This window comes from Salvelinus namaycush, chromosome 3, assembly GCF_016432855.1.
Source record: "Salvelinus namaycush isolate Seneca chromosome 3, SaNama_1.0, whole genome shotgun sequence".
Taxonomy (NCBI): domain Eukaryota; kingdom Metazoa; phylum Chordata; class Actinopteri; order Salmoniformes; family Salmonidae; genus Salvelinus; species Salvelinus namaycush.
The window spans coordinates 90,570,439-90,594,994 of NC_052309.1; the positions used below are offsets into that span (position 1 = coordinate 90,570,439).

Here is a 24,556-nt window from a genome sequence, read left to right on the forward strand (position 1 = left end):
CCTATATAGTGCACTGGGCTCTGGTCAAACGTAGTGCACTACATAGGGAATAGGGCACTGGTCAAACGTAGTCCACTATATAGGGAATAGGGCACTGGGCTCCTGTCAAACGTAGTCCACTATATAGGGAATAGGGCACTGGGCTCTGGTCAAATGTAGTCCACTTTATCCAGAACCCCCCCTTCAGTCAGTCACTAGTCTGTATCCAGAACCCCCCCTTCAGTCAGTAACTAGTCTGTATCCAGAACCCCCCCCTTCAGTCACTCACTAGGCTGTATCCAGAACCCCCCCTTCAGTCAGTCACTAGTCTGTATCCAGAACCCCCCCCCTTCAGTCAGTCACTAGGCTGTATCCAGAACCCCCCCCCTTCAGTCAGTCACTAGGCTGTATCCAGAACCCCCCCCCTTCAGTCAGTCACTAGTCTGTATCCAGAACCCCCCCCTTCAGTCAGTCACTAGGCTGTATCCAGAACCCCCCCCCTTCAGTCAGTCACTAGTCTGTATCCAGAACCCCCCCCCCCTTCAGTCAGTCACTAGTCTGTATCCAGAACCCCCCCTTCAGTCACTCACTAGGCTGTATCCAGAACCCCCCCCCCCCCCCCCCCTTCAGTCAGTCACTAGTCTGTATCCAGAACCCCCCCACCCTTCAGTCAGTCACTAGTCTGTATCCAGAACCCCCCCCTTCAGTCAGTCACTAGTCTGTATCCAGAACCCCCCCCCCCCCTTCAGTCAGTCACTAGTCTGTATCCAGAACCCCCCCTTCAGTCACTCACTAGGCTGTATCCAGAACCCCCCCCCCCCCCCCCTTCAGTCAGTCACTAGTCTGTATCCAGAACCCCCCCACCCTTCAGTCAGTCACTAGTCTGTATCCAGAACCCCCCCACCCCCTTCAGTCAGTTACTAGGCTGTATCCAGAACCCCCCCCCCCCCCCCCCTTCAGTCAGTCACTAGGCTGTATCCAGAACCCCCCCCCCCCCCCCCTTCAGTCAGTCCAGTCACTAGGCTGTATCCAGAACACCCCCTTCAGTCAGTCACTAGTCTGTATCCAGAACCCCCCCTTCAGTCAGTCACTAGTCTGTATCCAGAACCCCCCCCCCCCCCTTCAGTCAGTTACTAGTCTGTATCCAGAAACCCCCCCCCCCCTTCAGTCAGTCACTAGTCTGTATCCAGAACCCCCCCTTCAGTCAGTCACTAGTCTGTATCCAGAACCCCCCCCCCCTTCAGTCAGTCACTAGTCTGTATCCAGAACCCCCCCATCAGTCAGTCACTAGTCTGTATCCAGAACCCCCCCATCAGTCAGTCACTAGGCTGTATCCAGAACCCCCCCTTCAGTCAGTCACTAGGCTGTATCCAGATGGTGGGGTTTAGGATGGGGGAGGTTGCAGGTGGATTAAAGTTTCCTGCTCACGTAGAACAGAACAGGGAACAAAGGGAGTGGGTGTGGCCTGGCAGTCCTGACACAGAGGTCACATTTCAGACTACTCAATAAATAGGTAATCAGGTGGTGACCCCTGACCCCTCTCAGGTGACGATCCTGATGCCGCAGCAGGTTCTGAGCTGCTCTAGGAAGATGAAAATGAGAACTGTGTGAGGGATGAGACGGATCCCTGCTGGAACCAAACCCTAAAGAGGAGAGAGACCATAAGTTTACCAGTCTGTATGGCAGGTGGAATTAAAGGGGTGCACTGTGTGTGTGTTTTCAAGCTGAGCATTGTGTTTAATCTCTCCTCCTAGAGAGCGACTGGGTGTTGGGGTTTTGTCTCCAGTCTTTGCTGTGACACGCCTGATTCAGGTCAGTCAATGTCTTAAGCCCCACCACAGACTGTACGATTGCAGACGTCTTATATCACGATTTTGCCGTTTCAAATTCTTCGGCGGTAAACGATTGTCGAATGTCTTGGTTCGTTCAGTGTGACAGGGTCTAGGTCTGCTGGTTCAGTACCACTAGGTCTTGGCTCGTTCAGTGTGACAGGGTCTAGGTCTGCTGGTTCAGTACCACTAGGTCTTGGCTCGTTCAGTGTGACAGGGTCTAGGTCTGCTGATTCAGTACCACTAGGTCTTGGTTCGTTCAGTGTGACAGGGTCGAGGTCTGCTGATTCAGTACACTAGGTCTTGGTTCGTTCAGTGTGACAGGGTCTAGGTCTGCTGATTCAGTACCACTAGGTCTTGGTTCGTTCAGTGTAACAGGGTCGAGGTCTGCTGATTAAGTACCACTAGGTCTTGGCTCGTTCAGTGTAACAGGGTCGAGGTCTGCTGGTTCAGTACCACTACGTCTTGGTTCGTTCAGTGTGACAGGGTCGAGGTCTGCTGGTTCAGTACCACTAGGTCTTGGCTCGTTCAGTGTGACAGGGTCGAGGTCTGCTGGTTCAGTACCACTACGTCTTGGTTCGTTCAGTGTGACAGGGTCGAGGTCTGCTGGTTCAGTATCACTAGGTCTTGGTTCGTTCAGTGTGACAGGGTCGAGGTCTGCTGGTTCAGTACCACTACGTCTTGGCTCGTTCAGTGTGACAGGGTCGAGGTCTGCTGGTTCAGTACCACTAGGTCTTGGTTCGTTCAGTGTGACAGGGTCTAGGTCTGCTGGTTCAGTACCACTACGTCTTGGTTCGTTCAGTGTGACAGGGTCGAGGTCTGCTGGTTCAGTACCACTAGGTCTTGACTCGTTCAGTGTGACAGGGTCGAGGTCTGCTGGTTCAGTACCACTAGGTCTTGGCTCGTTCAGTGTGACAGGGTCTAGGTCTGCTGATTAAGTACCACTAGGTCTTGGCTCGTTCAGTGTGACAGGGTCTAGGTCTGCTGATTAAGTACCACTAGGTCTTGGCTCGTTCAGTGTGACAGGGTCTAGGTCTGCTGATTAAGTACCACTACGTGCGGTCGTAGGTGCCGACAAAGTTCTTTATCGTGTAGTGTGGCTGATGTTAGCCAATCCCGGTGACTGACCAATAGGAACACGGCCGGCACATGAGTAGACACACAATAAAATTATTATTGTGAATAGTCAGATCAATATAATAGTTTGATTTAAACGTTTACATGCTTTGTATACTTTCAGTTCGTCCCGAACTCACTTCTCTCGCGCTAACGCAAATAATCCACAAAAAAACACTAATTCCTATGATTTACAGCGTTAAATAATGAGAACAATATTTATTGTGAACAAATGTTTCATTTTGTCATTATAACAAGCTTGGTAGCAACATTAAAATCTTTTGCAGCTCAAGTCGACTACAAAACCCACAATGCAATGCTCTCTCTGGGATGGCTATGTAGCTAGCTATGTAGCTAGCTATGTAGCTAGCTATGTAGCTAGCTATGTAGCTAGCTATGTAGCTAGCTATGTAGCTAGCTATGTAGCTAGCTATGTAGCTAGCTATGTAGCTAGCTAAAGTTAGCAAACGTAGCTAAAGCTAGCAAACGTAGCTAAAGCTAGCAAACGTAGCTAAAGCTAGCAAACGTAGCTAAAGCTAGCAAATGTAGCTAAAGCTAGCAAACGTAGCTAAAGCTAGCAAACGTAGCTAAAGCTAGCAAACGTAGCTACACACACAATAATACCAAAGTCAATATCAGCACGTGAAGTCGCTAGTTAGCTGTAAAATCGCCTGAGAGAATACAGGCTTTTACCAAATTGACAAGAGTTTCCTGATTTGTATCATCCCTTTAAGCTCCAGCTGGCAAGCAGAACCAGGTGTTAAATTAACAAAAGAACAACATCCTGCAGGAGGATGGCTCTCAAGGAGAAAGGGTTGAACACCGCTGGTTTAAGGCAATGTTAACTATGCTACTTCCTTGTCAGTGATATTAAACAACAGTTACCTTGTAGAAGGCATTGGGTCCCAGTTTAGCTGTATCTCTCACACAGTGTAGCAGCCCCTGGAACAGAAGAAACACAAACCAAAACAATGACACTTCTTAATGCAGCTCATGGTTGATGGTTGAAAACAACCCATGCATATCTCCCTCCATCCTTCATTTACCTCCCTCCCTCCATCCCAATACTTCCGTCGCTCATTTACCTTCCATCCCTCCATCCCAATAACTCCATCCTTCATTTACATTCCCTCCCTCCATCCCAATACCTCCTTCGCTTATTTACCCTCCATCCCTCATTTACCTTCCCTCCCTCCATCCCAATACCTCCGTCGCTCATTTACACTCCATCCCTCATTTACCTTCCCTCCCTCCATCCCAATACCTCCTTCGCTTATTTACCCTCCATCCCTCATTTACCTTCCCTCCCTCCCAATACCTCCTTCGCTTATTTACCCTCCACCCCTCATTTACCTTCCCTCCCTCCCAATACCTCCTTCGCTTATTTACCCTCCACCCCTCATTTACCTTCCCTCCCTCCATCCCAATACCTCCTTCGCTTATTTACCCTCCATCCCTCATTTACCTTCCCTCCCTCCCAATACCTCCTTCGCTTATTTACCCTTCATCCCTCATTTACCTTCCCCCATCCCAATACCTCCGTCGCTCATTTACACTCCATCCATCTTCCCTCCATCCCAATACCTCCGTCGCTTATTTACCCTCCATCCCTCGTTTGCCCCTCCATCCCTCGTTTGCCCTCCATCCCTCGTTTGCCCCCCAACCCCGTTTGCCCCCCATCCCCCGTTTGCCCTCCATCCCTCGTTTGCCCTCCATCCCTCATTTGCCCCCATCCCTCGTTTGCCCTCCCTCCCTCCATCCCTCGTTTGCCCCCCATCCCCCGTTTGCCCCCCATCCCCCATTTGCCCCCCATCCCCCATTTGCCCCCCATCCCCCGTTTGCCCTCCATCCCTCCCTCCCTCCCTCCCTCCCTCCCTCCCTGACCATCAACAACAGAACTGTCAGAGCAATGACACGCAGCAGCCTGACAGATAAAACCTCCATGGACTTGACGGCATCAGAACAGCAACACAGAGGCTGCCAGAGGTGGAGAGGGGTGGAGAAGGGTTAGATTTACTGAGGTAAAAAAAAGTCATACCAGTTCACAGTGAAATCCCTACACAACATCTACACCGGCATTGTCCTCAGTCCTGGGGAGTCAGAACCCACCGTGAATGCACATGTTAACTCCATCCCTGTAGCAACACACCTGATTCAATGAATCATCTAGCCCTTAACTAGTTGTAGCAGGGGTGGTACAGTGTTAGGCTACAGTTCTAAAAATACCTAGGACTGGAACTGACAAGCCCTGATCTACAGTACACACACACAAACTTACCACATACTCCCCTTTTGAGTTCATCAGCCTGGTCTTCAAGACATCCAGTGGTTGGCACAGGACAGTGGCACAACCTCCCTACACAGAGAAGCAGAGGGCATTATACAACACTAACCTACAGCTCCTGTCTCCCTACAGAGAGACAGTCTCCACAACACTAACCCACAGCTCCCGTCTATACAACACTAACCCACAGATCCTGTCTCTACACCACTAACCCACAGCTCCCGTCTCTACACCACTAACCCACAGCTCCCGTCTCTACACCACTAACCCACAGCTCCCGTCTCCACACCACTAACCCACAGCTCCCGTCTCCACACCACTAACCCACAGCTCCCGTCTCCACACCACTAACCCACAGCTCCCGTCTCCACACCACTAACCCACAGCTCCCGTCTCCACACCACTAACCCACAGCTCCCGTCTCCACACCACTAACCCACAGCTCCCGTCTCCACACCACTAACCCACAGCTCCCGTCTCCACACCACTAACCCACAGCTCCTGTCTCCACACCACTAACCCACAGCTCCTGTCTCCACACCGCTAACCCACAGCTCCTGTCTCCACACCGCTAACCCACAGCTCCTGTCTCCACACCACTAACCCACAGCTCCTGTCTCCACACCACTAACCCACAGCTCCTGTCTCCACACCACTAACCCACAGCTCCCGTCTCCACCCCACTAACCCACAGCTCCCGTCTCCACCCCACTAACCCACAGCTCCTGTCTCCACCCCACTAACCCACAGCTCCTGTCTCCACACCACTAACCCACAGCTCCTGTCTCCACCCCACTAACCCACAGCTCCTGTCTCCACACCACTAACCCACAGCTCCTGTCTCCACACCACTAACCCACAGCTCCTGTCTCCACCCCACTAACCCACAGCTCCTGTCTCCACACCACTAACCCACAGCTCCTGTCTCCACACCACTAACCCACAGCTCCTGTCTCCACACCACTAACCCACAGCTCCTGTCTCATTGCTTTTCTAATGTGTAAACTGGACACTCACTGCGATGAGGCTGGCCAGGAAGTGTGTTAGAATGTTGTCTTGCATGGCTCCAGTCCCCAGAACCAGCTGCTTGGCCTGATCATAACAGGCCAGCTACAGAGAAATAAAATAGAAGTTAAATCTAGCTGATACATTTTGGACAAAGACACACACGTTAACACCGTCCACAGACACAAACCCACCATAGGACCTCACCTGTCCAACAGTGACCAGTGCTCCTCTAGAGGATGCCATTGTGGCTCCAGAGAACACAAACCCACCATAGGACCTCACCTGTCCAACAGTGACCAGTGCTCCTCTAGAGGATGCCATTGTGGCTCCAGAGAACACAAACCTACCATAGGACCTCACCTGTCCAACAGTGACCAGTGCTCCTCTAGAGGATGCCATTGTGGCTCCAGAGAACAGCTTCTTCATTCCCTCTATGGAGAAATACAGTGTCATTAGTGCAACTGTGTCCCTTGAAATCGTCCAGTGACTTCAACCTCGCCCTGATCCCAACAATGCACCATCAACCAACCTTACTTACCCTCTTTCCATACGCGGAACAGTCCATCTAGTGCATGAGCATAACTGGAAGAGATGGAGGAAAACAACACTTATGGAGGCCAACATGTCTCCCAAGATGATACTTAACAGCGTTGTGTCAGTTATAATCTTATTTTACTATACTTAACTCACATACTCACTTTCTCCTGAGTTCTAGTGGTACTTTAACGTCATTCTGCATTCTGGATCGGGGGGGGAAGAAAATGTGGCAAGTATGAATGTTTTGCCCTGTACATTTGTTTACTGAATTGAAAGGGACGGACAACTCCAGGTCTCTGGGGCCTGATTGGTGTCACACTTTGACCCCAGCTAACACACCTGACTCCAATAATCAACTAGTCATGATCTTCAGTTTAGAACGCAATCAGTTTAATCAGCTGTGTTTGCTAGGGATGATGGGGAACAGTGTGAAACCACTCCAGTCACCCTGAGGGCTGTTGTCCATTCCCGATCTATTGAATGGTTGAATAAAGCAATATAATGCATGTCATCACTGACATCTAGTGGACATTATCAACCATGGACGACTGCAATACAATTCTTAAAATATTCAATAATCTTATTTCTAGACATGACTCACCTGACATTAACCATGTCTGCTGGGGTCCCAATGAATCCACCTGCAAATCCTACAGACAGACAGACAGACATTAACCATGCTGCTGGGGTCCCAATGAATCCCCCTGCAAATCCTACAGACAGACAGACAGACATTAACCATGCTGCTGGGGTCCCAATAAATCCACCTGCAGAAAGGTGAGACTTATACACAGTAGTGTGGTGCTCTACAGTGCTGGCACCTTAATTGGGGAGGACGGGCTCGTGGTAACGGCTGGAGTGGAATTAGTGAAATTATATCAAACCGTTTTCCAGGTGTTTTATACCATTCCATTTGCTCCGTTCCAGAATTTATTATGAGTCGTCCTCCCCTCAGCAGCCTCCTGTGGTCCGTTCCATCCAGCACGGTTCCACCAACTATAGTGGACGTGTAATCTTGGCCCAGTTCGGTAGTGTGAAAAGTGTATGACAGAGCATTACAGAGCTAATCATGTTGTCATTAGAGCCAGCCGGTTTAGGTCTGTGTAGCAACAGATAACATTGTGGTTAAAACACAGTGTGAAGACAGTGTGTGTGTACCTCCAACCAACCCCAGAAGGACCTTCTGGTAGAAGGGCATAGAACCATGGGTCCTGTCCTTCATCTGATCACTCACTGTCTCATAGATGGCGAAGCGGGACAGAGAATATGTCATCTGGGGGAGGGGGGGACGACAGAGTTAATTATTTTTCATTTCACCTTTATTTAACCAGGTTGAGAACAAGTTCTCATTTACAACTGCGACCTGGCCAAGACAAAGCAAAGCAATGCGACACAAACAACAACACAGTTACACAACGAATAAACAAACGTACAGTCAATAACACAATAGAAAAAATCTATATACAGTGTGTGCAAATGGCGTAAGGAGGTAAGGCAATAAATAGGCCACAGTAGAGAAGTAATTACAATTTAGCAAATTAACACGAGTGATAGATGTGCAGATGATGTGAAAGTAGAAATACTGGTGAGCAAAATAGCAAAAAAGTAAATGAAAACAATATGGGGATGAGGTAGGTAGTTGCATGGGCTATTTACAGATGGGCTGTATACAGCTGCAGCGATCGGTAAGATCACTCTGACAGCTGATGCTTAAAGTTAGTGAGGGAGATATAAGTCTCGAAATTCAGCGATTTTTGCAATTCGTTCCAGTCACTGGCAGCAGAAAACTGGAAGGGGAAAGGCGGACAAAGAAGGTGTTGGCTTTGGGGATGACCAGTGAGATACACCTGCTGGAGCGCGTGCTACGGGTGGGTGTTGCTATGGTGACCAGTGAGCTGAGATAAGGCGGGGCTTTCCCTAGCAAAGACTTATAGATGACCTGGAGCCAGTGGGTCTGGCGACGAATATGTAGCGAGGGCCAGCCAACGAGAGCGTACAGGTCGCAGTGGTGGGTAGTGTATGGGGCTTTGGTGACAAAACAGATGGCACTGTGATAGACTACATCCAGTTTGTTGAGTAGAGTGTTGGAGTCTATTTTATAAATGACATCGCCGAAGTCATGGATCAGTAGGATAGTCAGTTTTACGAGGGTATGTTTGGCCGCGTGAGTGAAGGAGGCTTTGTTGCGAAGCCGATTCTAGATCTAATTTTGGATTGGAGATGTTTAATATGAGTCTGGAAAGAGAGTTTACAGTCTACCAGACACCTAGGTATTTGTAGTTGTCCACATATTCTAAGTCAGAACTGTCCAGAGTAGTGATGCTAGTCGGGCGCGGGCAGCGATCGGTTGAAAAGCATGCATTTAGTTTTACTAGCGTTTAAGAGCAGTTGGAGGCCACGGAAGGAGTGTTGTATGGCATTGAAGTTTGTTTGGAGGTTTGTTAACACAGTGTCCAAAGAAGGGCCAGATGTATACAGAATGGTGTCGTCTGCGTAGAGGTGGATCAAGGAATCACTAGCAGCAAGAGCGACATCGTTGATATATACAGAGAAAAGAGTCGGCCCGAGAATTGAACCCTGTGGTACCCCCATAGAGACTGCCAGAGGTCCGGACAACAGGCCCTCCGATTTGACACACTGAACTTTATCTGAGAAGTAGTTGGTGAACCAGGCGAGGCAGTCATTTGAGAAACCAAGGCTGTCGAGTCTGCCGATAAGAATACGGGGATTGACAGGGGGTGGGGGCGGAGCTGTTGGCCGGGGATGGGGTAGCCAGGAGGAAAGCACAGCCAGCCGTAAAGAAATGCTTATTGAAATTCCCGATTATCGTAGATTTATCGGTGGTGACAATGTTTCCTAGCCTCAGTGCAGTGGGCAGCTGGGAGGAGGTTCTCTTATTCTCCATGGACTTTACAGTGTCCCAAAAATGTTTGGAGTTAGAGCTACAGGATGCAAATTTCTGTTTGAAAAAGCTAGGCTTTGCTTTCCTAACTGACTGCGTGTATTGGTTCCTGACTTCCCTGAAAAGTTGCATATCACGGGGACTTTTCGATGCTAGTGCCACTGACTATTGATCATAGAGACAATAGAACATACAGAATATGACAAGAAGTGTATTTAACATAACACTCTTGCTCTTGGAGGTGATGGCGGTGTGCGTATCTACCCACCTGTCTGCAGAGGGAGGCGCTGAGGCCGCTGTAGAGAGCCAGAACACCTTCTCTCTGCACCACACTCATGGTCATTCCCATCATCCTCATCCTCACCTCGTGCTGTGTCTGGAGGTGCACCTGGAGGAGAACATATATCAAATACCAGGAAGAGACACAGTAGAGAGTAGTAATGTCAACAAAGTTTTCATATTACTTTTTTAAAATTAATAAATAGCTACATTGTGTGCGATGTTGATAATGCATCAACTGTAAGTCAAAGTACACACAGAACAACAACAGTCAAAGACCAAAGTCTAAATGTTTACATGACAACTGGTGAACGTGATGATGTCAGAGTCACAACTCCCACTTTCTCCACCACCATGATAAGGAACCATCAAGAAGACTCAAAGAATATTACAACCAGTAAAGTGAACTGTATAATTCACTAGTATTAAATATTAGACTACTAGGAGAGCCGATGAAGTGAACTATTAGGCCTAATTCCTAGAAACATACCATTGGTACAATTCAGACCATTTGTTATTTACGGAAACCCTGAAGGCCAAGGAAGAAGAGAAAAAAACGTACAGTCTTAGAATAATCTTACCCGAACGACTTAGTATCTAGTCTGAACGACTTAGCATCTAGTCTGAACGACTTAGCATCTAGTCTGAACGACTTAGCATCTAGTCTGAACGACTAAACATCTAGTCTGAACGACTTAGCATCTAGTCTGAACGACTTAGCATCTAGTCTGAACGACTTAGCATCTAGTCTGAACGACTTAGCATCTAGTCTGAACGACTTAGCATCTAGTCTGAACGACTTAGCATCTAGTCTGAACGACTTAGCATCTAGACTGAACGACTTAGCATCTAGTTCGAACGACTTAGCATCTAGTTCGAACGACTTAGCATCTAGTTCGAACGACTTAGCATCTAGTTCGAACGACTTAGCATCTAGTTCGAACGACTTAGCATCTAGTTCGAACGACTTAGCATCTAGTTCGAACGACTTCGCATCTAGTTCGAACGACTTCGCATCTAGTTCGAACGACTTCGCATCTAGTTCGAACGACTTCGCATCTAGTTCGAACGACTTCGCATCTAGTTCGAACGACTTCGCATCTAGTTCGAACGACTTCGCATCTAGTTCGAACGACTTAGCATCTAGTTTGAATGACGTAGTTATTATATAATTTTTTTACTAAGTCGTTCAAACCTGATACTAAGTCATTTAAATGAGATACTGAGTCGTTTGAACAACTTAATATTTTGTTCAAATTACTTAATTGTTATTTTGTCTAATTAGGCCTCATTTGTTATGCAGCGCCAGTTGTCAGTTGTGCTCGTCAGACCATTGTTGCAGCCATTCATTTACTGATTCCATCCATTGAACTGATTATTTATCAACAGTTATTTGATAGCCTAAAGCAGGGCTGCTTTTGGATGCCAGAGCATGTAAGTGAGTCAACACAATCTCACGATTTTACAAATTTGACTTCAGATTTTGATGTTTACTGACGTTGCTCCAAACGATGTGTTTTCGACATCTGGGGTTGCTCCTAGTGCTCAGCATAGGAGGTTGTGTGTTCAATCCCAGTGGTAGACATGTTATACATACACTGCTCAAAAAAATAAAGGGAACACTAAAATAACACATCCTAGATCTGAATGAATGAAATATTCTTATTAAATACTTTTTTCTTTACATAGTTGAATGTGCTGACAACAAAATCACACAAAAATTATCAATGGAAATCAAATTTATCAACCCATGGAGGTCTGGATTTGGAGTCACACTCAAAATTAAAGTGGAAAACCACACTACAGGCTGATCCAACTTTGATGTAATGTCCTTAAAACAAGTCAAAATGAGGCTCAGTAGTGTGTGTGGCCTCCACGTGCCTGTATGACCTCCCTACAACGCCTGGGCATGCTCCTGATGAGGTGGCGGATGGTCTCCTGAGGGATATCCTCCCAGACCTGGACTAAAGCATCCGCCAACTCCTGGACAGTCTGTGGTGCAACGTGGCGTTGGTGGATGGAGCGAGACATGATGTCCCAGATGTGCTCAATTGGATTCAGGTCTGGGGAACGGGCGGGCCAGTCCATAGCATCAATGCCTTCCTCTTGCAGGAACTGCTGACACTCCAGCCACATGAGGTCTAGCATTGTCTTGCATTAGGAGGAACCCAGGGCCAACCGCACCAGCATATGGTCTCACAAGGGGTCTGAGGATCTCATCTCGGTACCTAATGGCAGTCAGGCTACCTCTGGCGAGCCCATGGAGGGCTGTGCGGCCCCCCAAAGAAATGCCACCCCACACCATGACTGACCCACCGCCAAACCGGTCATGCTGGAGGATGTTGCAGGCAGCAGAACATTCTCCAATTCTCCAGACTCTGTCACGTCTGTCACATGTGCTCAGTGTGAACCTGCTTTCATCTGTGAAGAGCACAGGGCGCCAGTGGCGAATTTGCCAATCTTGGTGTTCTCTGGCAAATGCCGAACGTCCTGCACGGTGTTGGGCTGTAAGCACAACCCCCACCTGTGGACGTCGGGCCCTCATACCACCCTCATGGAGTCTGTTTCTGACCGTTTGAGCAGACACATGCACATTTGTGGCCTGCTGGAGGTAATTTTGCAGGGCTCTGGCAGTGCTCCTCCTGCTCCTCCTTGCACAAAGGCGGAGGTAGCGGTCCTGCTGCTGGGTTGTTGCCCTCCTACGGCCTCCTCCACGTCTCCTGATGTACTGGCCTGTCTCCTGGTAGCGCCTCCATGCTCTGGACACTACGTTGACAGACACAGCAAACCTTCTTGCCACAGCTCGCATTGATGTGCCATCCTGGATGAGCTGCACTACCTGAGCCACTTGTGTGGGTTGTAGACTCCGTCTCATGCTACCACTAGAGTGAAAGCACCGCCAGCATTCAAAAGTGACCAAAACATCAGCCAGGAAGCATAGGAACTGAGAAGTGGTCTGTGGTCACCACCTGCAGAACCACTCCTTTATTGGGGGTGTCTTGCTAATTGCCTATAATTTCCACCTGTTGTCTATTCCATTTGCACAACAGCATGTGAAATTTATTGTCAATCAGTGTTGCTTCCTAAGTGGACAGTTTGATTTCACAGAAGTGTGATTGACTTGGAGTTACATTGTGTTGTTTAAGTGTTCCCTTTATTTTTTTGAGCAGTGTATATATACACACACACACACACACACACACACACACACACACACACATATCATGTTTTAACCCGATCCAAAAACCTTAACCCTTAAATGAACCTTTTAGAATGAATGAAGAATGATGCTGAGCAGGAGGAGCAACCCAGGCTGTCAAAAACACTTTGAAATGTGATGTTTGGAGAAACGTGGATAAGCGTCAGAATCTGAAGTCAACTTGGTAAAACTGATAGCTCGTTGGCCCACTTACATGCTCTGGCATTCAAACGCAGCTTTATCAAAGACAGTCAATGAATAATCATATCATTCGCCTGTATTTACCCACCCCAAAAAGTTAATATGCTTATTAGCTGCTAATGTTGTTATCATAAAGAGCTATAAATGCCATGACGATCTGGACCAGACTGCCGAATCGAGGCAAAGGTAAGAATCCCTGGATTAACTATCTAATGTTAGCTAAATGTAGTAATTTAAAAAATGTGCTAAATTTCTTTAAGTGGACAATTCTGTGAACGGTCTTGTGCAGGTTTTAAATTAATACAATACCTGTTAGCAAAGGTGTCAGCTGGAGATGATGTCCAGGGGCTTGCAGGGATTTGTAGTCTTGCATGAAGTCTACTTTTATGCTAATTAGCATGTTCAAATCTGAGAGTAAATAGAGGCGATTATATTGACAAAAGTCACCTTGTCGGAGAGAGAGATTTACATGGTTTTCGTAAACCTGCACGAAACACAGCACTTATTTTAAGTGGTTCTAAAATCCCCCATATGGGAAAAAAAAATTGTGGAAAAACTATTTTTGATGGGTAATATGACATTTATAGCCCCCACTGTGGGGCTCTATAAATGCAGATATTGACTCTGCAAATCGAGCATACTTTAGTGGCAATGTCAATTGCGCGCTGGGCTTCGGGACAGGAGCGCTCCTTGCATGTCTCATTACAATATCTTGCCTTGATCAGATCTCCTTTACATATCTTACCTTGATCAGATTCCCTCTACATATCTTACCTTGATCAGATCCCCTCTACATATCTTACCTGGATCAGATGCCCTCTACATATCTTACCTTGATCAGATCCCCTCTACATATCTTACCTTGATCAGATCCCATCTACATATCGTACCTTGATCAGATCCCCTCTACATATCTCACCTTGATCAGATCTAAGGGGTGTGTAATACAGGCAGCAGCACTTGAGGATAGTCCACCGAAATACCATCGCGACCGGCGTTTCTCCGACATGTTTCCAAGTGTCCTGTTGGTTAATCAAACCTGAGAAACCTTGTCTGGGCCGTCTTGTGTTAGCCTACCCAGTGACACCTGCTTGGACTCACACTGCCTTCTTTCAACTCCCTAGCTAGAGAATTATTGGCATGTGTCAGATAATGTCCAAAACTGGTGACTGACGATTAGTGGATTATGTTTCCCGGTTCTTGCACCGTTCTTTCCACGGCATTTCATACAAAGCGCATGGCAAAACGTTGCCTATATTATATATGAAGACTGGTAGACAGGCTGACGCAACTCACGAGTTTAGTGTTAGCAGGCTGCACCAAAGTCTTTCAAACTAGTATGGACCTACTACGAAACGAAAATGCCTGTAGACCAATGAGGCGATTCGATTAATCTGGCCCGGGTAAGCGTGTTTTCCACCGGGAGAAAGTTGATTGCATTCCTTTGGAACCGGGCTGAGCCAGGTGCCCTGTTCAAAACCCATGACTATATCGGCTCAAAACAAAAAGTTACGTATTTAGCACGTGGAGTTAAGAGTGGGATTCTGTATTTGCACATGCAAAAGTGATTGCTTTTGAAAAAACGCTTAATCTGCCTTCTGAAAATTAGAACATATATTTAATGGAAAAGGGATGTATGTTTCTAGATGATGCAAAATGCTGCATTGTGGACATGATCGAGCTGTGCAGATTACTGCCATAGACCGGTGCCCCGCGGATCAGCATAATCGAATCCGCCCGGTATCTCGTTTCGCAACAGCTGTGTTGAAGTAGCCATTCAAAAGCCTCCCTAGTTACACAACTACTCTAAGAACCAAACATCTGATTTTCTTTCTATATCTGATATTTTTTTACTGACTGTCCACACTCAGTTTTACATTTTACCCATATCAGATTTGCGCATTTTCACTGATGTAGCCTCTGACGGAACAAACAGATGCCATGCTCATTTCAAGTCACCGTTATTGGAATGGATGTATTGATAATATCTGTTGGAAAAAAGTTTGGATGTTGCCACACACATATCTACTTGTTAACAAAATTAAGCAGGTTTCCTTTAAAATTATTCATAAATATTATCCTGCCAACCACTATATGAAGAAGTTTAAGGAAAACATCAACTCAAATTGCTCCTTTTGTAATGACCACCAAGAAACAGTGTTGCATCTTTTTTGGCATTGTATACATGTAAGAAAACTGTGGCAAGACATCAGTAGATTTATAATTGAACACATTTATGAAGATTTTACACTATTGTGGAGAGATGTACTGCTTGGATTCTTTACATACGATAAAAATAAGCTGAAACATTTTTATGTAATTAATTTCATTATTCTTTTGGCCAAATTTCATATACACAAATGTAAATTTACTAACAAAAAAACACATTTTCTTACCCTACAAAAAGAAATTGAACTGTATTTTAAGACTATTAAATACTCTACTAACAAAAAAGCTGTTAGAATTGTAAGTGTATGTATGTCCCTTAAGGTCATTGTGTAATTGTAATGTGATATTGTACCCCCTAGCTCGATTGTCCATTATACACTGCTCAAAAAAATAAAGGGAACACTTAAACAACACAATGTAACTCCAAGTCAATCACACTTCTGTGAAATCAAACTGTCCACTTAGGAAGCAACACTGATTGACAATAAATTGCACATGCTGTTGTGCAAATGGAATAGACAAAATGTGGAAATTATAGGCAATTAGCAAGACACCCCCAATAAAGGAGTGATTCTGCAGGTGGTGACCACAGACCACTTATCAGTTCCTATGCTTCCTGGCTGATGTTTTGGTCACTTTTGAATGCTGGCGGTGCTCTCACTCTAGTGGTAACATGAGACGGAGTCTACAACCCACACAAGTGGCTCAGGTAGTGCAGCTCATCCAGGATGGCACATCAATGCGAGCTGTGGCAAGAAGGTTTGCTGTGTCTGTCAGCGTAGTGTCCAGAGCATGGAGGCGCTACCAGGAGACAGGCCAGTACATCAGGAGACGTGGAGGAGGCCGTAGGAGGGCAACAACCCAGCAGCAGGACCGCTACCTCCGCCTTTGTGCAAGGAGTAGCACTGCCAGAGCCCTGCAAAATGACCTCCAGCAGGCCACAAATGTGCATGTGTCAGCATATGGTCTCACAAGGGCTCTGAGGATCTCATCTCGGTACCTAATGGCAGTCAGATTACCTCTGGCGAGCACATGGAGGGCTGTGCGGCCCCACAAAGAAATGCCACCCCTCACCATGACTGACCCACCGCCAAACCGGTCATGCTGGAGGATGTTGCAGGCAGCAGAACGTTCTCCACGGCGTCTCCAGACTCTGTCACGTCTGTCACATGTGCTCATGTGCTCAGTGTGAACCTGCTTTCATCTGTGAAGAGCACAGGGCGCCAGTGGCGAATTTGCCAATCTTGGTGTTCTCTGGCAAATGCCAAACGTCCTGCACGGTGTTGGGCTGTAAGCACAACCCCCACCTGTGGACGTCGAGCCCTCATACCACCCTCATGGAGTCTGTTTCTGACCGTTTGAGCAGACACATGCACATTTGTGGCCTGCTGGAGGTCATTTTGCAGGGCTCTGGCAGTGCTACTCCTTGCACAAAGGCGGAGGTAGCGGTCCTGCTGCTGGGTTGTTGCCCTCCTACGGCCTCCTCCACGTCTCCTGATGTACTGGCCTGTCTCCTGGTAGCGCCTCCATGCTCTGGACACTACGCTGACAGACACAGCAAACCTTATTGCCACAGCTCGCATTGATGTGCCATCCTGGATGAGCTGCACTACCTGAGCCACTTGTGTGGGTTGTAGACTCCGTCTCATGTTACCACTAGAGTGAGAGCACCGCCAGCATTCAAAAGTGACCAAAACATCAGCCAGGAAGCATAGGAACTGATAAGTGGTCTGTGGTCACCACCTGCAGAATCACTCCTTTATTGGGGGTGTCTTGCTAATTGCCTATAATTTCCACATTTTGTCTATTCCATTTGCACAACAGCATGTGCAATTTATTGTCAATCAGTGTTGCTTCCTAAGTGGACAGTTTGATTTCACAGAAGTGTGATTGACTTGGAGTTACATTGTGTTGTTTAAGTGTTCCCTTTATTTTTTTGAGCAGTGTATATAATCTATATATACTTGTGTTCCCTTATGTACTTTCTGTATTGATTTGTTAATAAATAAAATTAAAATAAAAAAAAGTCACCGTTCTTAAAAATGGCGGGGTGGTTGTCATGGTAATGGCAGGTCGTGAAAAAAAAACAGAGCAAAAAAATCTGATCTGAGCATCCAGACAGACACATGGAGGATAGGGTTTGTATCAGGGTTGAGATCCACTTAGGCTGTGTTCAAACAGACTGTGTTCAAACAGCTCAATCCCGAATATTTTTTTCCACTAATTGGTTAAAAAAAATAAAAGTACCCCCTTTTTCTCCCCAATATCGTGAAAACGATCTTGTCTCATCGCTGCAACTCCCCAACGGACTCGGGAGAGGAGAAGGTCAAGTTATCCATCCTCCAAAACATGTGTAATCTTTATTTAACTAGGCAAGTCAGTTAAGAACAAATTCTTATTTACAACGACGGCCTACACCGGCCAAACCAGGACGACGCTGGGCCAATTGTACGCCGACCTATGGGACTCCCAATCACGGCCGATTGTGATACAGCCTGGGTTTCAAACCAGGGTGTCTGTAGTGATGCCTCTGGCACTGAGATGCAGTGCCTTAGACCGCTGCGCCACTTGAGAGACCCGCCAAACCGCGCTTCTTAACACCCGCTTGCTTAACCCGGAAGCCAGCTGCACCAATGTGTCGGAGGAAGCATGTACAACTGATGATCGAAGTCAGCCTGCAGACGCCCGGCCCGCAACAAGGAGTCGCTAGAGCGCAATGAGCCAAGTAAAGCCCCCCCAGCCAAACCCTCCCCTAAGCCGGACGACGCTGGGCCAATTGTGCGCCGCCCTATAGGACTCCCGGTCACAGCCGGTAATGACACAGCCTGGGATTGAATCCCAGGCTGTAGTGATGCTGCAACAGACCGCTGCGCCACTCGGGAAGCCGACTAATTGGTCTTTTGACCAATCACATCAGATCTTTTCCAGAGCTTATCTGATTAGTCAAAAGACCACTTAGTGGGAAAAAATGTCAGAATTTGGGCTGCTTGTGTAAACGCAGGTATAAATCGGAAGTCAAAAGATCAGATTTCATGTGTTTTGTTGCCGTTTACACATTAGTGCAAAGTTCAGATAGGTATCAGATATGCAAATAATTGTCAAACGATCAGAATTGGTCTGCCTGTGTAACAGCAGTCTAATTTGCCTTGTCAGCTGGTGTTCAAGTGGGTGTGCTCTTTTTAGAAACTAGCGCGCACTGGAAACATGACCGGCGTGGGCACGTAGGCTTTCAACAACTTTGATATACAGCATGGGCCCAGCCAACACTGCCAAAATTACCAGAAACATAGGCTTTTGTTTAGTGCCAATCTTCCCAGCATGGAAAACAAGTGTACGTCACTGAACGTGTTGTGCCTCATGATGCCCACTGACCAGTTCTGATCCTACTCAGTAGACAAGGTTATAGGAGTAGCTGGAGGTTTTCTCAACTACTCTGTAAGAAATATTCCTCTGTACAAATACTTGTTAGAATGGACACTAGATCAGAATGTTCTTTACTGTGCAGGAGGATCAGTCTGCTGGTCAAACATGACCCATGTGTCTTGAGGGTGGGAGAGAATTCTACTTTGCTCTACCATCTCGTGCCAAGACTGGACGCAGCTGGTTCCACCCTGAGTGGAAGTGTGGCCTACGTGACTGATGTAAAAATAGTAACCAAGACCCCTCCCTGCTACTGTAGTGTTGTGGAAATACAGCTGACCTCTACATAGCTGTAGATGACCTACGGTACTGGGCTCTGACCTGTAAGAGGGCTTCAACAGAACTTAAACCTAGTAACCATGTTGGTTTCCGGTCAGACTGGCAGACAGTGGACCCAAAGATGTCGAGGGTTCAGAACAACATTCTGAACCGGGCTTGACAGAGGTCAAAGGGACAAAGGTTTTCACAAACAACAACAACGTCATTTCTCACATTATTACACAGCTATGATTATATTGTGTTTAGATATAATACAAGTGCAACATGTCATGGATCCGTGTTGAACTGGAGCCCATCTGGTTCAGACCAGCATGGTTTTCATAAGCTGTCAGTGGTATGGGGGTAACAGAGCAGCAGGGCAGCAGACAGAGAAGATACACAGAAACACATGGTGCAAGAAATAGTAACTAGACACCCACTCCTTCTCTCCCATCTCTCCCTGGGGCTCTGCGTGTGGGTGATAGAGGATCCTACAGGAGGGTGTACTACCTGAGAGAAAGGCTGGGGCTCTGCGTGTGGGTGATAGAGGATCCTACAGGAGGGTGTTCAACCTGAGAGAAAGGCTGGGGCTCTGCGTGTGGGTGATAGAGGATCCTACAGGAGGGTGTTCTACCTGAGAGAAAGAAAGGCTGGGGCTCTGCGTGTGGGTGATAGAGGGTCCTACAGGAGGGTGTTCAACCTGAGAGAAAGGCTGGGCTCTGCGTGTGGGTGACAGAGGATCCTACAGGAGGGTGTTCTACCTGAGAGAAAGGCTGGGACTCTGCGTGTGGGTGACAGAGGATCCTACAGGAGGGTGTTCTACCTGAGAGAGAAAGGCTGGGGCTCTGTGTGTGGGTGACAGAGGATCCTACAGGAGGGTGTTCTACCTGAGAGAAAGGCTGGGGCTCTGTGTGTGGGTGACAGAGGATCCTACAGGAGGGTGTTCTACCTGAGAGAGAAAGGCTGGGGCTCTGTGTGTGGGTGATAGAGGATCCTACAGGAGGGTGTTCTACCTGAGAGAGAAAGGCTGGGCTCTCCGTGTGGGTGATAGAGGATCCTACAGGAGGGTGTTCTACCTGAGAGAAAGAAAGGCTGGGGCTCTGCGTGTGGGTGATAGAGGATCCTACAGGAGGGTGTTCTACCTGAGAGAAAGGCTGGGGCTCTCCGTGTGGGTGATAGAGGATCCTACAGGAGGGTGTTCTACCTATCACCCACACGCAGAGTCCCAGCCTTTCTCTCAGGTAGAACACCCTCCTGTAGGATCCTCTATCACCCACACGCAGAGCCCCAGCATTTCTCTCTCAGGTAGAACACCCTCCTGTAGGATCCTCTGAGAGAGAAAGGCTGGGGCTCTGCGTGTGGGTGATAGAGGATCCTACAGGAGGGTGTTCTACCTGAGAGAAAGGCTGGGACTCTGCGTGTGGGTGATAGAGGATCCTACAGGAGGGTGTTCTACCTGAGAGCGAGAAAGGCTGGGCTCTGTGTGTGGGTGATAGAGGATCCTACAGGAGGGTGTTCTACCTGAGAGCGAGAGAGGCTGGGGCTCTGCGTGTGGGTGATAGAGGATCCTACAGGAGGGTGTTCAACCTGACAGAAAGGCTGGGACTCTGCGTGTGGGTGATAGAGGATCCTACAGGAGGGTGTTCTACCTGAGCCGTTAACCAGACAGTCAAACACCGCCTCCCTCCAGCTGGAGAGCTCTGTTGGGGCACAAACGTGCACAATGAGAGTAGTAACAAAATCAGAAATATTATTTTACATTTGAGTCATTTAGCAGATGCTCTTATCCAGAGCAACTTACAGTGGTGAGAGCATATATGTTCATACTGGTCCCTCGTGGGAATCAAACCCACAACCCTGGAGTTGCAAGCACCATGCTCTACCAACTGAGCCACAGTTCAAATCTGACATTCCAGTGGTCTCGGTTTTCTCAATTATGGCTCTACATTTTAAAAAGTATATTAAATTAATTTAATATACCCCATCACATTAAAATCCATTATTTATTTTAGGCTGGTCTAAAGAAACGTTTATATGTAGAAAATGTATTTCACAAGAACAGAATATGAGTCGCCTACTGTATGTTATCTGGCTATGCTTCATGCCATAGGCTGTAGGCTTGTTCATTTAGCTGACAAGATAGGCTTATAAGGCCCATGTCATTTTATATGATTTTATAGTAAAAAGAATATTACTGAATATGTTTTACATTCCAGAGGAGGTGCACATATGAAGTGGTCATGTTGAGCGTAAAAGTGATCATTTGAAACAGGTCCTATAATATGCTAGATTTAGAGTTATTTGGCAACTTTAGTTGTGAATGATACAAACCTTAGAGTGTGCTGGAAATCAACACAAAGGGGCTGCATGATGCGACTGACGATTTGAGAAAATCTTTTTTTTTAAAGCTTGCACTCAGTTCCTTGCTGTACTCTTCTCTAATCAAGTGATCATATTTTCACCCATCAGAATATTCTCAATTTAATCTTACTTTTGCTAATATTTCAAATTAGTTTTTATTTAGAATTGCCCATTATCAAATGGGCAGGAACAGGGGGAAATACATGTCATCTGTATGCACTGGAAGAGGTAAATGGGAGGCCGCTTTCCCGCTGGTTCGTTTTCAATAGCCTGGTAAGCTCCTCCGGTTAGGTCACTCCATGGTTTCTCTAACCCTGTTCCTGAAACTACCCAGTGCTCTGTATACCATGGGTTCTCTAACCCTGTTCCTGAAACTACCCAGTGCTCTGTATACCATGGGTTCTCTAACCCTGTTCCTGAAACTACCCAGTGCTCTGTATACCATGGGTTCTCTAACCTGATTCCTGAAACTACCCAGTGCTCTGTATACCATGGGTTCTCTAACCTGATTCCTGAAACTACCCAGTGCTCTGTATACCATGGGTTCTCCAACCCTGTTCCTGAAACTACCCAGTGCTCTGTATACCATGGGTTCTCTAACCCTGTTCCTGAAACTACCCAGTGCTCTGTATACCATGGGTTCTCTAACGCTGGTCCTGAAACTACCCAGTGCTCTGTATACCATGGGTTCTCCAACCCTGTTCCTGAAACTACCCAGTGCTCTGTATACCATGGGTTCTCTAACCCTGTTCCTGAAACTACCCAGTGTTTGGAGCATAAGGTAACCAGTCCATCCAACAGCATGGCCTATACGTTCTCTACCAGACTCATGGATAGGATGTTTGGAGCATAAGGTAACCAGTCCATCCAACAGCATGGCCTATACGTTCCATCCCAGACTCATGGATAGGATGTTTGGAGCATAAGGTAACCAGTCCATCCAACAGCATGGCCTATACGTTCTCTACCAGACTAATGGATAGGATGTTTGGAGCATAAGGTAACCAGTCCATCCAGTATGCATCATAATACAATCACTCAAAAGGCCATTACTAGAATTTGTAAAGGCCCGACCAATTATGTAGCAAAGACATCTTACATAAATGTTTTGTAATGTTTTTCTGCCTTTAGTAATTATGCAGTGCAGTAGGCTATTGTATTGTATAAATCATTACTTTAATTGTTTTTTTGTGTGGGGGTTATATAGGCATATCTATAAGCTCTAACATGCTTATGGGTGTTTTTCATGAATCCTCACCTTAGAAAGCAATGTCCATTTTGATGTATTAAGGCTTTGAAACAACATGGACAAGGACCATGTTTTGGGTACTACCAAGGCATGTCCAGAGTGCATAAGAGGAGATTACCGCGACTCACATAGAATTTGACTGTGGTCTTCTTGATGACTCATGACTGCTGGTGTGGCAGTAATACGGTCAACGCAACAGCTCTAGGTTTAGAGAAAAATGTGCAGTTTTAAAAGCAAATTTCCTGCAATTCTACACATTTTGCCATGGGGTGGAGAGAAATGTTTGCCGTTATTAATATATTTGAGTCGGAGTAACTAACAAAATCAATGAGGCTCCCAGTCGGTAATTTGAACATGATTGCTAGCTGGCCTCTAGACTAACTTCCAAATATAAAACAATTTAAGTTGACAAGCTAGAATAAACAAGGTGCAATTTAGCAATGTGGTTTAGCATCAGCAGTTTCTCTCTTATGTCGGTTACTGACAGTCACTCAACTAGCTATTATAACTCTCAACAGTAAGTTGAGACCCCATAGGATTGGGGGGGGGGGGGGGGGTGATCAGTGGGCCTACAAAACCATGCGAGGATGCCAGTTGCCCTGGTCTGGGAGAATCAGCAAAGCTCTCTTCTGCCACCTAGTGGCCCCTTTACATATTAAACTCCATTAGAATTTTAAACAAAGTTAATTCAAAATATGGATGTCTAACATCAAATAAAACATCATTATGAATACGTTTCACATAGGTACTATTTAATAATCCTTCATAGTCTTTACAGCACAAATGTGATCCAATGCAAGATTATATTCAACCAACCAAAGAAATGTAACTTGTATTTTATTTTAATCACTTCATCATTGATCCTATATCAGCCATACAGTATAAAGACCAGGGGTTGGAACCAAAATTATTTTTCCAAATCGTTTAGTTCTGAACAGAAAAAAAAAGTTATGTTCCACTGTTTCGACCAGCAAAATAAAGTTCAGAACCGGTTCAAACCAAAGTACCGGTTTATAACGTTCCTTTCTGTTCCTTTTTAACCTTTAAAATATTTATATTTTTAACATTTAGCTGATTAAATGACTTCACCAATCAGTCCGGATAGAGCAGGCAAGCTTGCGTGATGGACAAACAAGTGTAGCCTATGGCGCAAGATGCGACTGACATTTTGCGGGAGGGGAGAGAACAAGAGTGTTGAGGAGGAGGCTTGAAGCGCTGGGCATCGTTATGACATGCCTTACCTGATTTATGTCCACAGAATTATACCTAGGAGGAGTGGCTTCTACGGAGGAACTTTTAATGTCCTTTGACCTTGCTAGCCAACAAGCTAGTTTGTGCAGAGCGGCACCAGACTTAAAAAACACGTCTTACCTTTTTGTAGTTAATAAACCCAATGTGAAACGTGATAACTAGGCCTATAGTATCCTTAACTAGCATCAAAACAGTTCATATATTCTTCTAGCTAATTAAAAAATCTCTCCCCCTATCTTCTGAATCACGATTGTAAGTCAGTACAGGAGCCTAGCTTCTGAGAGGGGAGTAGCCTAGCTTTAGAGGGGGGGGGGGGGGGGGGGGGGGGGGTAGCAGGTAGCCTAAACATGCACACACACTGGTAAAGATGTTCAGCTTGCAGGCAGATACTGGAATATGTTTCTGAGTGACAGAGTGGGGGCTTTGCCTAGGCACTTTGTTGCGGTTTTTTGTGAGAGTAGAAACGCCTGGAATGTAAAAGAACGTTATTAACCGGTTCCCATGCTTTTAAAAT

At 46.5% G+C, this 24,556-nt stretch overlaps 1 protein-coding gene across 1 annotated transcript; it reads right to left on the reverse strand.

Moving 5' to 3' along the window:
• Nucleotides 1-1,520: 1,520 nt before the first annotated feature.
• Nucleotides 1,521-14,343, reverse strand: LOC120042080 (mitochondrial dicarboxylate carrier-like). Its single transcript, XM_038986967.1, has 11 exons — nucleotides 14,254-14,343; nucleotides 9,924-10,043; nucleotides 7,912-8,026; nucleotides 7,355-7,403; nucleotides 6,915-6,956; nucleotides 6,755-6,798; nucleotides 6,577-6,647; nucleotides 6,226-6,318; nucleotides 5,203-5,280; nucleotides 3,810-3,866; nucleotides 1,521-1,622 (listed from the first exon to the last, which is right to left on the reverse strand). The coding sequence occupies exons 1-11, from the start codon at nucleotides 14,341-14,343 to the stop codon at nucleotides 1,521-1,523; spliced, it is 861 nt and encodes a 286-aa protein (XP_038842895.1).
• Between the last annotated feature and the right edge of the window lie 10,213 nt (nucleotides 14,344-24,556).